This window comes from Nelumbo lutea, chromosome 3 (assembly GCF_056320005.1).
Source record: "Nelumbo lutea isolate HS-2025 chromosome 3, American lotus-T2T, whole genome shotgun sequence".
Taxonomy (NCBI): domain Eukaryota; kingdom Viridiplantae; phylum Streptophyta; class Magnoliopsida; order Proteales; family Nelumbonaceae; genus Nelumbo; species Nelumbo lutea.
In genome coordinates, this window is record NC_142686.1 from 84,453,200 (window position 1) to 84,469,276 (window position 16,077).

A 16,077-nucleotide genomic window follows, 5' to 3' on the forward strand; every position below is an offset into this window, starting at 1 on the left:
ACATGGTATGTAAATTGAATAGATCCATATATGGACTTAGGCAAGCTTCTAAGAATTGGAACATTCGGTTTGACTCTACCATCAAAATGTTTGACTTTGAATAGAATCAGGATGAACCATGTGTTTATAGGAAATCCAGTGGAGATAAGGTTATGTTCTTGGTTCTGTAAGTGGATGGCACTCTACTCATTGGGAATGATGTAGAATGTTGACTTTGGTCAAAGTATGGCTTTCACAAAAATTCTTCATGAAAGCTCTTGAAGAAACCTCCTATATACTAGGTCTTCGACTCTATAGAGATAGATCGAAGAGGATAATAGGATTATCTCAATCTACTTATATTGACAAGATAGTCAAAAGATACAACATGGAGAACTCCAAGATGGGAAATGTTCCTTTTAGGCACGGAGTCACTCTCTCCAAGGGGATGTCTCCCAAGACTCCAGAGGAGATTGAGGGCATGAAGGACGTTCCCTATGCCTCAGCTATAGGGAGCATCATGTATGCCATGCTGTGCACTTGTCCTAACATCGCTCAGGCAATGAGTGTAGTAAGCAGATTCGAGGCCACCTAGGGCAGGAGCACTGGACTGTTGTGAAAAACATACATAAGTACTTTCGAAGGACAAATGAGTTTTGTCTGGTATTCAATGGTAGCTTACTACAGATCCAGGGGTATACTGATGCTGACTTCCAGTCAGATCTAAATGATAGAAAGTCTACATCTAGGTATGTTTTCACGATAGGACTGTTTGCTGTTTGTTGCAAGGGGTCCATGGTGGATTACACAATCGAAGTCAAATACATTGTCGTAAGTGAGGCTGCCTTATGAATGAAGGTGTTCATTCTGGAATTTGGAATTTAGCACATCACCCATTCCACTGTTGTGTGACAACACTGGATATACGGGAGATTGATGTTAAAAGGTAGATTCAGTAGAAAATATGGCAAACCCATTGACTATGCCACTGACACAAAAAGTGTTTGAGAAACACGTGGAAAGTCTGGGACTCTGACTTATACCATATTGGACCTAAGTGCAAGTGGGAGTTGTTAGATAGTGTATGCCCTTAATTCCAATCAGAGTGATGTACCTCATGACATTTAATGTAAATGAATAAAGTACATATTTGATTCATGTTATTGTGGTGTGTTTCTATGTAATACCCTTAAATTGGACACATATGAGACTCGTGCTAGTTTAGAATGTTCACAGCCGATGGATCGATCTAGGGAGATCTATCCTAATAAGGCTGACACTGATGTGCCGCCAAGTTGGTTGGGGTAGCCTGTCTCAGCTGCTAGGGTAATACCCAAGGTACATGTAGTGTATGTTTATTTGAAACCTTGAACTAGACCAGAATTCCAGTATTGCCCTAGACCTTGGTGATTAGTGATCAAAACTGGAATGTTACACCTGACCCCTAGACTCGATTATGATACCACACTAGGTGTCAGATTGGGTTGTATTTGATATGTCAATCAGTGAGATCCTTAGAGGGGGTCAAAACCTGGGTATGTTAGGACAGTCCAAGAATTCATCTTAGTGGGTGATCATAGTGACAGGATCATCCCCTTTGTCGGACAAAGGTAATGATTGGCGATGCACTCTCTCTGATGGAAACCAAAACTAGTAATAGTTGATTTCAATTGTTGAAATTTGTTTTGCAAAATATATTTATATAGAGATATACATTTATATTATGGTTTCAAAATGTTTGCAAAATGTTTTAATTCTTGGGATCCATGTGAGTAGAGAGTGCAACACTGTTCCTTGTAGCCGAGTGAAAGGTCCTCTTTTGTCGGGTAGTGTTTGATCATTATGGGCTGAGAGGTTAAGTGTATGACCATTGAGGGTAATACCTGATGGCCTAATCATGCATATGCCCACAGTCCCTGTGTTTTTATAAGGTGGCTTGGCCCAAGGACCACTTAGTGTATGTGTTGGGCCCATTAAGAGCCCATGGTGATAGGCTCAAGGGTTCACTGTCCCCTACAGTGAATTCGGCCAGGCCTTGTAACAGAGGCTAGGTTCAACCCATGTGGCTGATGTGTAGATCAATGTTTGGGTTCCACACATACAAGGAATCCCAACCGGGCAGTAGTTTGGAGGCCGAATGAACACATAGACTTAATGGGCCTAAAGCCCAATTCGAACTAGTTTAATTTGATTAATTAAAGAGAGGCGATTCTGGGATTTAGATCAGTAGATAGGATAGAGAGTTATTCCTATCCACTTAGAGAGTCCAAATCCAAATAATGATTTGGATTAAGAAATTCCTAATTAGATTAGGAGGGTTGATATAATATGTAGATAAGATAAGGGCTTATCCTTATCTCTTAAAAATAGTTCATATTCAAATAAGGATTTGAATTAGGAAATTCATAATGGGATTAGGAGTTGATCTCTTTAAGGCTATAAAAGGAGGAGGAGGGCGAACCTCCAGTTACACAAAAAAATCAGATCTCATATCACAGAAAGAGTGAAGACAGCAACAGTAAAACTACGCCATTGTCTGTTCTTGCGCCCTCTTCCTCCTGCCGCATTTGCTAGTTCGTTCTCCACTGTAGGAGCAATCAATATGGGTTGAAGTCGTGCTCACTCACCCTCCATCGAATTTTTCCTAAAGGCTTGGGTGTGAACACCTTTGTTGGGTGTTACTACTACTCCGTATCAAGTATATCCCTCTCCTACCTTTTGGTTTCAGATCTGGTTCGGTTTAGGTTCAAGATTGATCATTGAAAATGCTGATTTTCTAAAACAAGGAATGTGATTCCCAAATGGGAGAGAGAGATTTTTGAAATTTCGCCCTACCTATCTGTAGGGTTTGGTTATCCATACGATGGATCTCTCATCCCTTCAGTTCAACCATTGCCTGATGGTTGCACACTTAATTATGTGCAAACTTTTGGAAACCATAACTTTGCACTCCGATGTCTAATTGGGGTTATCTTTTTTTTTTAACTTAATTTTGAATAACTTTTCAAGATTTATACGTCTCAAGGGCCTTAGGTGCCTTGCCTTGCTATTTTCGTAAGAAACTCCTTTTTTTGGCCCCAAATTGAAGTTTTAATATTTTTTAGAAGTAAAAAAAAATTAAAATTTGAATTAAAAACATAAATGAATGTAACATAATACATATATAATACATATATTATATGTAATATATGTTAAACATAATTATACTATTTATTGATAAAATATGTATTTTTATACACACATATAGTATTGACATAGAATAGTTTGATTCGTTTGACCTTGATAGTCGAAGTGGTGACTTGTGACCCAAAGGCAAAAGTTGGTCGGTTTTTAAAACATTGTTTATCATACAAATTATTGTTTAATATGCCAAATATATGATGCTAAAAATGTTCCCATTTTTTTTTAGTTTCTATATTTTTTTTTGCATTTTATATATTTTTGAATTTTATTATTTAATTGTAGCAACACGGATTGACCCATGTGACCCAAATAGACCTGTTCATGGGTTGGGTGGCCCGATGGGTCGGCCCCGCCCCCGGACGGGCTTGAACATGTTTATAGTCTCGCGGGCTTAAACTTGGGCCAAAAAGCCCGGCCTACAATAAATTATAGTCGGGCTCGGGTTTTGTCAAAATAGCCCGGCTCGACCTAAAATTAGACTTAAAATGGGTTATGTGATTGTGTCCATTTGAATAAATTTTTTGATTTAAGAATGTAAAACTGTGTTTTAAAACGTAAAAGAAAGGGAAAAAAACTATCTTGTAGGCCCATTGTTCATTTAAATAGGAAAAAAACCATATGAATTTTTAATTCTAATTTGAATAGGAAAAATTGTAATTTTTTTTATTAGGTCGGGCTTCGGGCTTCATTCTCGAGCTCGGGCTCGGGCTTCAGGCTTTTTATCAGGGCTCAGCTCGAGCCCAAGTTATAGGCCTGTAGGTCGGGCCGGGCTCGGGCTCGGGCTCGGGCCAGTGTATTTCCATTAATGATGATTAAAAGCCTGGCCCGAGCCCGGCCTAGCCCGACCCATGAATAGGTCTAGACCCAAATGGTTTAATTTATTACCACCACCTAGATGAAAATACTATTTTTTTCCCGAGTAGATATTAAAAGTATAAGTTTTTATGTTATTAAAATTATTAATTTATTATATATGGATTTAATTATAAAATTTAATGATGAGAGAAAACAAAAAAACCTTAAATATATGATCAAATGGAGGTGAATGCAAATTAATACCTTAAAAGTTAGATTTAATGAGAGAGAATTGAATGCATTGAATATCTTAAAATTACCTCTTTTCAACTCATTTAATATTAATAACCAACTATGCTATTTGCCTTCATTTTTATCAATAAATTTAAATATAAAGGAATGAGTTTTATCTTGAAAAAATTTGAGAAGTATTATTGAGCCTATTTTAGATTTTATAACTATTTATTGTTTTTTTTCTCTCATCTTATTTTTCACCACCGCACGTGGAATATAGTGACGAAGTTCTGATTCAAATATTCAATCATAGATGTCGTCAGATTCAGTTTGGACCGGACGATCGGAGCATTCATGAACCGTTTTCTGGATTCAGTCGATTCGAACCAGATGGCCGGACTGTTCGTCTAAAACGGTTTAGGTGTTCCGGTCGAACTCGGATCTGATCTGACAATCATAAACATGTCAGAACCGACTTCTGCGTTGCGGGGAAGCCCATATGGGCACGTGAGAGCATGTCCCCACAATATATGTGACGTATGCGTACCAATCGGGTGCCAAGCATGGTAAAACAACGTCACTTAACCAATAAAAAATGAACACATCACTGACCCATTGACATATAGCGTGGTTAGGTGTAGAGTTCACTGACGTTTCCATTCTTAATTGGTTACGTAGCCCGTTACCCACGCCATTGTTTGAAGTAGATACGGGATGGTATGATTGAACGTTTAAACAAACACAGTTTTTCTCCGGTTACCGCGTCCAATTAGCCACGTGGCAACGCTAGGCTTTGTCCCATAATCCCATTGTTGGCGTTTGTCTTGATTTTCTAAAACCGCCTTTTCTTTTTCTCCTCATTTTTTGATATATTTACGTCTCATACCAATCCTGGACCCGTTGACGGAGGAACTGGGAAGGAGAGAAACCAGACGGCGACGGTAGCTGACTTTTCACGAGAGAGAGAGAGAGAATTAACAGCACGGTGGTTGAGTTTTGCATTGACCGCCCGTTGACGCGGAAGTCTATCGACTTTTATTTTTTGCAGAGGTTTCTTTAATGGATAAAGGATTCATTGCAACTTCCCTTTTTTCTGTTCCGATGCATTCCGGAAACATCTGAGGATTTTTAGGATTTTACGGAGGGGGTTAGTGGGGGCTTTTGATCAGTAATGTCGAACTCGGAGATTGGGGAGAATGGTCGAAGAGGGAGATGGGGGTGGGTGGTTGGAGCTCTGATTGCTGTGTTACTCGCGACTGCAGCGACATCAAGAAGCGCTCCGAAGATCCCACTCTTTGCGCAGAATAATAAGGATTGCAAGTGTGTGGTATGGCCTGCATTTCTTTTTTCTCAATTTCGATTTGTTTTCTCTCTTTCTTTCTTTCTTTCTTTTTATAATAAGTGATAATTTATATTGATGAAATGCTGAGGGAGAGATTCTTTCAAGGCAGGAAAACGATTAGAATGAAATCAAAACAAAACATGCTTAACTTACATAACCGAACCCTTCTTTTATACCGTCAAAGAGGAGCCAAAGATGATACTACACCTTGCCCAAATAAGCCGCGTCGATCATCTAATACTAATCCTTAAGAAATTAGGTTGTTGATGGCCAGAATCCTAACCATTGGGGTAGTCCACATTGTAAAGAGCAACCTTGGTTGGCACCTGGACTTTTCAAGTCTTCATCCAGGGGAAGTGGGCTTGAGCCGGGTTCTTCAAAGCCCCAAGGAACCCTGAATTGGTTGCCCTCCATATTCTAAAATCTTGAGTGCCCATTTGAAGGTGAATTCTGATGAGAGATTCCAGCAAGCTGATCAAGGAATCAGCCTACCAGTCATTGACGTTCCAGTGTAACCTCGGCACCCATATAATCTGTCATCCGATCACTTCATAGTTCATTGATTGTGGATTCCTTGTTCTGTACCAGATCAAAAGGATAAGAAACTCCAGACAAAGGGATCTTTTTCCTCATTGTATTATCCTTCAAATATCTAAATGTTCACCTACCCCTGGCATGAATCTGATAAATCTTGAGGACGATTCTCTGTATTCATTGAACTTGGCATTTTGTTTGCTTTCCTTAATTGCTCGTGATTTCTTTTTAATTTTCTTTTGAACATTTTTAGAGTCGTTGTGGATTAGTAGATGATGAAAAAATACATTGAATACACTTTTTCTTGAATTTACTTGTTTTCTTTTCAAAATTTGTACATTTAGTGGAAAACTTGAACAAGAGCTGTTGGTGTTTTTCCACGTGATATTTATTTTAGTTATCTGAATTCAGTAATGTGATCTTTATTTTCCTCAGAACATTGATTATCTGCTGGTTTGAGAATGTGGAACTTGTGTTATTAGTCCATTATTCTTTTTGTCATCTCTCTTAGAACAACAGTAGTGTCCAAGTGAAGGTATTGATATACTGACTCTGATACGGTACTTCTAATGAAATAATTTGTGGATGTGAATTTGGATTTATCTTTGATCAATTCAGACTTGTCAGTCTATTGTTCTTCTAATGGGTTTTATTCCTCCCATGGAACTTGTGTGCAGGATTTACGGAAGTACACTGGCATTGTGGAGGATTGTTGCTGTGACTATGAGACTGTCGACACTGTTAATAAGGAAGTGTTACATCCCCTGTTAAAAGAGATTGTCGCAACCCCTTTTTTCCGATATTTCAAGGTCTGAATTATTTGATCACCAATATGCGGTCTGAGTTGTTTTTATCAGTAACAATAAAGAACATTTTATTAATTGAGTAAAGGAATGAATTATGTACAAAACAGCCAGAGCCAACCCAATTTAGGCTGGCAGGTAGCCACCTAACCTGACTAGTTACATATTACATTAAGTTTGGTCCCAAAGAAGTGATCCCTGTTTGCCCCTTGTATGGCCATCACATCAGCCAAGCCATTTGCTGACCTAGCATAGACCCAAGTGAAAGTGGTCCACATCTCCCTAGCCAAAATATCTTTGCTTCTTTATAATGTCTCCACTTTTCCAAGACTCTTGCTTGTTGTGTTTCATCCATCCCACAACCAGCTTTGTTCCACTTCTTCCATTATTTTCCTGTAGTTTAGTGATCTTCCAAGTTCCAACTCTTAACCTATATAGAATCCCCAAAGCCTACCAGTTCCTATATGGCTAGTATATACCACGTTGGTCCCTAAATACTCCTATACCTGATGGTCCTGGGTTGCCCATCCATCAAAGTTTAGTTTGATTTGGATAGCACCTAGTGTCTTCCAAACAGCTGAAACTGCCCTTCTTGTCGATGACCACACTACATTTGTATATTCTCTAAAGATGTTATTCATGAAAATTTTAAAAAATGTTTGTTGTTTTAACCCACTGCACTACTTTGACTGGATTGCTTTCCATGGTTGCTTCCTTGCTGCACACTTTCTCCTTGAATATCCTTTCATTCCTCTCATCCTACATTGTCTTAAGTTCTTGCTGTCCATATACATCTCCACATAATCCTTCCTCTCTTCCTTGGAAACTTAAAAGAGGAGGGTTGAAACAAATTTCCATGTCCAAAGAAGGGGTCCACCTACAACCTGAAAGAGAAGAAACCCACTCCCAAAAGCTAGACACAAGTAGGGAGGAGATTGACAAGGGGTAAGGTAAGGTTAAACAAGGGTGTTAACATCACAACCTTGATCATGAATGGGGGACTCAAAGGTTGTAGTGGGTTGGATGCAAAGAGATAGCAAAGGACCTGACCACTATGGAACAATTTATTCATGGGTCTGAGATCAGCAATTGGTTTTCTGATTTCTTGAGAAAGGGATTGGGTAAATAGAAATCGTTGTTTTTGGGGAGTCTTCTGATGCTGTACAGACAAGGAAAAGAGATGCATACAATTAGTTTTGTACAGAGGAATTGAAACAGGGTTGCTGTGTGGTCACCCCTCATGGGGGCTGGAGTTGTGCATCTATATATATTTAATATTCATCTTAATTAATGAAATTTAAGTCACCTATAGTTAGGTTGCACAAATTATGTAGTTATAAATCATAATCACGTTTTCCATTTAGTCATGATGAAATATGAAATTTCACTATTTCAGAATAAGTTTCTGATTTTAAAGAATAGTAATTTTTGTGATCTAAAAAAAGAGAGATTCTTGGAAGTTGCATTTAGTGAACACTTCATTTTTCCTTGACATGTTTTAGAATTATGTAAGATAGCAGTGTAGCAAACCAATATCATGGAGGATATATCCTGTTTGTTTGACCTTGTGATTTTGCGGAAAGTGTGGAGCAACAAAAATTATATTCTGGTACACTAAGTTTTCAAATTTAGAAATAAAAATGCTTGATTACCTCGATTAGTCAATTCCTACTTTTTATTGAAAAAGTGTAGCCAAATGCATTGGAATGTAATTTAAAGGACCAATTTGAAATCTTAATGTTGGTTGCTTGAACAAGAATATTAGTTTGCCACGACTTAGATAACTTAAGATTTTACTGGACTTGGGTTTTAGCTAAGACAAAGTATTAGATATCTATTATCAACAATAAAGAAGGGAAAGCAAAGAGGAAGAGAGGGTAAGAGGAGAGAGGAGAAGAAAGGAGAAAAGAAGAGAAGAGAGTGAGGGCCAAAAAATCAAGCTAGCGGAGCCTTTATTAGTATATATAGTGTAGAGAACACTGATGTGGAACCCACTGATGTGGTCCCCACTGTGTTCGTATGGCAGTATTATTTCAGTTAGTTATGATAGTGTTAGTTGGTAGTTATTTCAGTTTTATTATTAGTTTTCTTTTATTCTTTTTGCCATGTAAGCAATAAGGGCAATTCAGCCCTTTTACAATTAGTCAACATTTATTAGTCAATCTTAAGAGTGGGTTGGCAGATGTTATGACCTTCCCTCTCTCTTTTCCGAAATTCTCTTTGTGTGCTTCTTCTCTTCTTCTCCTCTCTTCTTCTCTTCAAATTTTGCATCTGTTTCTTTTTAAATTCAAGACAGATTGTGGTCTTGATCAACTACTTGGTATCAGAGCCAACAACCTATGAGCTCTTATGGTAGTCTAATTAGGCTGACTACATGAAAACCTCTTAGGTTTGGAAGTTTTTCAACAGAGAAGGTGGAACGGCTGATTCTTGGAGGTTATTGGTAGTGCGCGACTTCTACTAAGGAGATTGTAGAAGCCTAGGAGAGTTATAGTGATCAAGAAGAATCATAAGAAGCTTTGGATCCTCAAGATTAGGGTTTTGCATTAGCTAGAAGTTGGCGACCAGAGATTTTTTTCATAAAGTAAGCCTTTTTCTTGAGATTGACTTTAGAAAAGATCATCTTGGTTTATTTTGAGAGGTGCGACTGGAAAATCTTTGCTTTTTTCCTGTGTTCTCTTTAGGGTTTTGAGAGAAAACCCTATTCAGAACTGATGTTGGTTTTAGATTAGAATTTGAACTTGTTTTATTCAGAACTGTGTTTTTTGTTCATTGGAAGATCCAGACCGGCTGTTATCAGTTGTTTGGGTGTTGTTTCTCTTATTACAGTAGTTAAAAAAAGGGTTTTTTTTATTAATTCTTGATCAAGAATGGAGTTCAAGAATCAAGGGGAAGGTGTTTTTGGGACTAGCAATTCTGGTAACATGTCTGAGAATACCTTCTTGATTACAATTATTAAGTTTGATGGATCAAATTACTTAGAATGGGCTCAATCGGCCATAATGGCCATTGGGGTAGAGGAAAACTGAGCCACTTGTTGGGAGATGTAAAAGAACCAACTAAGGACGTCCAAACTTTTATACCAAATGGGTTTAGGAGAACTATTTGGTTATAACCAAGGTTTAAAATGTCGATGTCAATGAAAATGTTGCTTACCAAAATATAGGACATATGTCGGAAATGTCGAGGGGAAATATTGTAAAAATTAGAGACATTGTGGAAATATGCAAAGATATTCTGTAAAATGATAAAAGAAGCATTAATACATATTTCTAGACTATTATCTTATTCCTAATCATTATATAAAGCTAAGAAACTAAGATCAATAACAAATTAGTAAATGACGATTTACTGACTTATTATGCATTTTGATATTTTTACAAGGTTATCTGATATTTTCTTTTCTTATTTTTAATTCTGATTTATTGTAAATTCTAATATATTTATTTCACACTAGTAAATAGAAATACATTTATTCTGATTTTTAAATATTAAAGTTATAATGCATTATGTTTTATTATAAATTTAATAAAATGATTCTCCTTTTTGTAGTATTAAGATTATGATAAATTCTGATTTATTATAAAACTTAATGAACTTATTATGATTTTTAATACTAAATTTATGATAAATTATGATTTAGTATAAGATTTATTAAATTTATTCTGATTTTTTATATTAAATGTAGAATATGGTTTATTATAAAATTTAATAAACATTTTCTTATTTTAATAAATATTTTAAAAAATACTAACTAGTTAATATTTTATTACTTGAAAAATATTTTATGTTTTATATTATAAAAGTAATTAATTTATTCTTTTTTTTTATATTTTGTTAATTCTTTTTATAATTTTTTTTGAAATATTAAATAGAAATTATTAATGGAGTAATCTATATTAATATATTGTATTGTATTAATATAATATACTAATATATTATATTTTTAATGTACATTAGTCGACATCCTGTAGACATAATAGGAAAAACTGTATTTTTTTTGGTTATTTGGACCGATTTGGTTGGCATTTCCGAAATATAGGAAATGTTGACCGACATAATGTAATTTTTATATCACCATCCATTTTCATGTTGGTGAGCCTCGACATCGACATATGTCGGGCGACATTAGCGACATTTGAAACCATGGTTATGACATGGCTGTGCAACTCTGTGCAGCCACATATCATCTGGAACTATTTGTGGGCAAAAACAACTAAAAAAATCTGGGATGTCATGAAAGAGACCTACTCCTAACCCCTTAATGTTGCTAGGGCCTATGAGCTGAAATGTGAGGTTAACAACCTTAAGCAAGGAGGGAAACCAATCTCGGTTTACTTCTCTACCTTGAAATCTTTGTGGCATGAAATTGGCCACCTAGAAACACTTAGTGGGAGAGTTAAAAGGATGCATAGACTCATAGAAAGTAGGTTGAAATTAATAGGATTTTTGAGTTCCTAGCTGATCTGAATCCTAAGTATGATATTGTGAGATAACAACTACTAACAAGAGATGGTGTGACCCTATCACAAGTCTACTCCTTAGTGAATAGTGAAGAGACTAGGAGAAAGGTTATGATGTGGCATCAGCTCTTTCCACCAGCCTTGGCAACTGTTAAACCTAAGTCTGGGGGTGATATGGAGAGGGATATAAAGAAGAAAGACAAACGGGATCTAGTATGTGAACATTTCAAGAAACCTAAGCATATTAAAGACACCTGTTGGAAGCTGCACCCTCATCTAGTTCTAGCAAAACTCAGGAACAAAATGGGTAATGCTAATATGGCTGTTAGTACTGATTGTGCATCCTCATCGGGCACAAAAGGCATACATCTATACACCCTAGTTGCTATTTGGGCTGCTCTGACTCAATTGGAAAAGGAAGTTGGCAATTCAACTCAATCATCTCAGCTGCCATTAGCTACTCCCACATTAGCTTTTGCTCATTCAGGTACTTTGACCATACGACTGGCTTGCCATCACTGTTCACTATCTATCACTTATCTAATGTTTGAGATAAAGTGTCCATTTCTGGTGGTTCCCTTGTTCCCATTTCTGTCAAGGGAGACATCAAGTTATCTAATACCATTTCCTTATCTTCAGTTTTGCATGTTCCTAAGATTAATATTAACTTGCTTTTCAGTCAGTAGCATTACAAAACATCAGAATTGTTTAGTAATTTTTTTCCCTGATCGATGTGTTTTTCAGGACTTGGAGACAATGAAGGTGATTGGGACTGGCTATGAGACGAATGAGATCTATTTGCTTGGAGAGAGTTCTCATTGGGAAGATAGTGAAGATAGGAAGTCTTTTGTTTCTTAGTCTGTTAGTCAGATTATGCTTTGGCATAAATGGTGGGGTCATTTATCTTTTCGGTTTTTGAAGAGCTTGTTTCATAATTTATTTGAGTCTATTCAGATGTCTGGTTTGAGATGTGAGAGTTGTGAGCTTGCAAAGCATTATAGAACACATTGAGTAATAAAAGTAGTAATCATTTATTGAAAAAAAAAGTAGTAATCCTTTTGATATTGTGCATACTGATGTTTGGGGCCCTAATCACATCATTGTTATGTGGGGATATAGATATTTCTTGTTGTTTGTTGATGACTATACCCGTTTTTCTTGGGTTTACCTTATGCGTTCTTGAGATGAGGTTCTTGCTTTGACCCAGATCTTTCATCAGATGATTTTAACCCAATTTGGGGTCAAAATCAAAATCTTCAGATTCGATAATGTGAAAGAATACTTTGCTAACCCATTAGCCTGTTATTTGCTTGATCATGGGATTATCCACCAGAGTACTTGTCTTCATACACCACAGCAGAATGGGGTTGCTGAGAGGAAGAATAGACACATATTGGAGGTGGTTAGAAGCATCATGTTTAACTCCAATGTGCCTATTCGTTTCTAGGGAGATGTTATTCTTACAACAGTGTATCTCATCAACTGAGTTCCTTCATAGGTTCTTGGCATGAAACCTCAATTTATCCTTCTATATCCTGATAAAGAATTGTTTACTGTTCCCCTTAAAACCTTTGGTTGTACCTGCTTTGTTCAGATTCTTGGACCTCATTGTTCCAAATTTGATCTTAAGGCCTCTAAATGTGTTTTTCTTGGTTATGCACAAACTTAAAAGGGATATTGCTACTATGAACCCACTTATGGGAAGAGATTTATCTCTATGGATGTTACTTTCTTTGAGGATGTATCCTATTATCCTAGGGTTTCTCCTCAGGGGGAGAGTAGGAGTGTGGGGTTAACTTGTTAGATGTTCCTTTACCTGTTCCTTTGAGTAATGAGGGATGTAATGGGGAGGGTTGTCAGAGGTGTTGGGATTTGAGAGTCTATCATAGGTAGTGGATGCAAGTTGATTTCGGTCATCAGCAGTCTAGGCTAGTCCCAGTTCTTTCTATGGATCCAAATCTAGGTACTACAGTCCCTTTATCAGATCCAAGTTCCACTGAGATACCTTCAATTGTTGAGCCCTTACCTCCTTTGGATGACCTTGACATCCCTATTGCAGTCCGTAAAGGCAAATGGCATTGCACCACATCCACAACCCATTGCATTTCCCAGTTCTTGTCCTATGATCACCTGTCCCCTTCTTACAGGTCATTTCTCACATCCATTGCTGAGATTCTTATCCCCAAAACAGTGTAGGAAGCCATGTCAGTTCCTGAGTGGAAAGATGCAATGAATGTTGAAATGGATGCTCTTCTGAGCAATAATACTTGGGAGCTAGTTGACCAGTCTAAAGGGAAGAAACCGGTTGGATTTAGATGGGTGTTTACTATAAAATATAATGTTGATGATTCCATTGAAAGGTATAAGGCCCGATTAGTTGCAAAGGGATTTACTCAAACTTATGGTATAGACTACTTGGAGACTTTTGCTCTAGTAGCAAAGATGACCACTATTAGAGTTTTATTATCCATTGCAGTTGTTCCGGATGGATGTTAAAAATGCCTTCCTCAATGGAGACTTGCAGGAAGAAGTCTACATGCAGTTGCTTCATGGATTTTATGATGCAGAAACGGAAAAGAAGGTTTACCGATTGAATAAAGCCTTGTATGGACTAAAACAGTCCTTTGGAGCTTGGTTTGATAGATTCAGACAAGCCATTGAAAAATTCGGCTATGTACAGGCCCAATCAAACCATACATTGTTCATTAAGAGAGTGGACTCTTCCTTGACCTTGCTAGCTATATATGTGGATGATATTGTAGTGACAGGGAATGATAACAGTGAGATTGAGTCTCTTAAACAATTCCTTCATCAAGAGCTTGAGGTAAAAGATTTGGGAGAGCTACGATACTTCTTGGGTATTGAGGTAGTTAGATCTAGACATGGGATTTTTGTTTCTCAAAGAAAGTATGTTCTAGATCTATTGGAAGAAACTGGAAAATTGGGTGTTAAGCTTGCAGACACACTTATTGAACAAAATCACAAGATTAGTGTAGAGGGTAGAGAGCCATTTGAAGATAAAGCTATGTTCCAATAGTTAGTTGGAAAATTCCTCTATCTTTGTCTCGCACGACTGGACATCAGTTATGCAGTCAGTGTTGTCAGTCAGTATATGCACTCTCCTAGAACTATTCACCTATTTGCAGTTGAGGGGATATTAGCATATTTGGAGAGGTGCCCAGGTAGAGCTATATTATTCAAGAATAATGATCATATGAAAATAGAGGTTTACACAGGTGCTGATTGAGCTGGGAGTGTTGATGATAGAAGGTCTACCTCTGGATGTTGTGCTTTTGTAGGAGGTAACCTTGTCTCCTGGAGGAGTGAAAAAGAAAGTGTTGTTTCTCGTTCTAGTGTTGAAGCTGAATATAGGTCCATGGCATATCTAGTCTTGGACAAAGTTCACACAACTTCCCAAAACCACACCATTCATCTTCCCAAAACCTTACTCTAGCCCCATCTCACACACTAAAACTCACCAAACCCGTGAACTCCTTATTGAGCTTCATAATGACTTTCTGTACACAAACCACATAAGAGCTTGACACCTCTCTCGGCTCCCACCCAAACCTTACCACCCCATACTTCCCTACTACCATGGTACCACCCTTCTCGACAAAGACTCCTTTTCCTTCTCCAACCCAAACCTCCAAAGCCATTTTCCTAGGAGGCTTTGTTAAAAACTTTTATTCTCCTAAACCCCAACCCCCAACTTTTTTGGCCTGCATACTTTCACCCATTTTACTAGGTGAAACTTCTTCATCCCCCTTGCCCCTTCCGAAAGAAAATCCTTTTGCAGTTTCTCTATCTTGTTGGCCACATCAGTTGGTAGTTTCAACAAGGATAGGTAATAGGTGGGTAAGCTCGACAATACACTCTTAATAAGTATAATCCTACCACCTAGAGAGATATTTTGCCTTTCACCCTGCCAACCTCATCTCCACTCTTTCTATAAGAGGTCTACAATTGCTATTTGAGGCTGATTTAGCCCCAACTGGGAGGCCCAAATATGGAAAAAGGTATGTCCCCAATCTGACATTCCAAGGTTACTGCAAGCTGAGTCATTTCTTTTTGGCTAATTTCCCCTACTTCAATTATAAGACTTTTTCCTAAATTCACTTTCAACCCTGACAACTCAAAATTGGCCAAAATTGCTCTTAAATTCAACACCTGTTCCGCTTCCACATATGCATCTAGGAAAATGAATGTATCATCAAAATATTGTAAGTGAGAGATGCAAGGACCCTCTGTCCCTACCTTAAAACCTTCAACCTGGCCCTGCTGAACCCCTTTGTTTAGCAGCAGATTCAGAACCTCCATAATCAGCACAAACAGAGGAGAGATGGGATCCCCCTGTCTCAGCCCCCTATATGCTTGGAAGAACTTTGATGTCACTCCATTGCGTAAAACTGAGGAGACAGATGGGATCCACAGGAGATTCCTAATCTCTTTCACATCATCAGATTTCTAAGTTTCTGGGTTTTCTTGGCACATGACCAAGAGGAAAAAGTGAATGGAGAGCCCTATGGTCATCTCAGATTAGATTCGTAACCTGTAGATGTGTTTTGATCCAAGAGAGCAAAGGAGAGAGGGGAGAGAAGAGAGAAGAGAGGAGAAAAGAAGAGAAGAGAGTGAGGGCCAAAAAATCAAGCTGGCGGTGCCTCTATTAGTATATATAGTAGGGTGACAGTACACATAATAAAAAACAGGTAAAAAGGCAGTAATGACCCTGTGGCATATATAG

The 16,077-nt window shown here is 37.6% G+C and overlaps 1 protein-coding gene across 1 annotated transcript in view; it reads left to right on the forward strand.

Annotated features, from left to right (window-relative positions):
- Nucleotides 1–4,872: 4,872 nt before the first annotated feature.
- LOC148866155 (endoplasmic reticulum oxidoreductin-1-like) overlaps nucleotides 4,873–16,077 on the forward strand; it is a 28,045-nt gene continuing 16,840 nt past the window's right edge. Inside the window, exons 1-2 of the mRNA XM_088980107.1 lie at nucleotides 4,873–5,518; nucleotides 6,745–6,876. Of these exons, the coding sequence (XP_088836233.1) occupies nucleotides 5,363–5,518; nucleotides 6,745–6,876 (288 nt within the window). The 5' untranslated portion in view covers nucleotides 4,873–5,362. The remainder of the gene's footprint in view (nucleotides 5,519–6,744; nucleotides 6,877–16,077) is intronic.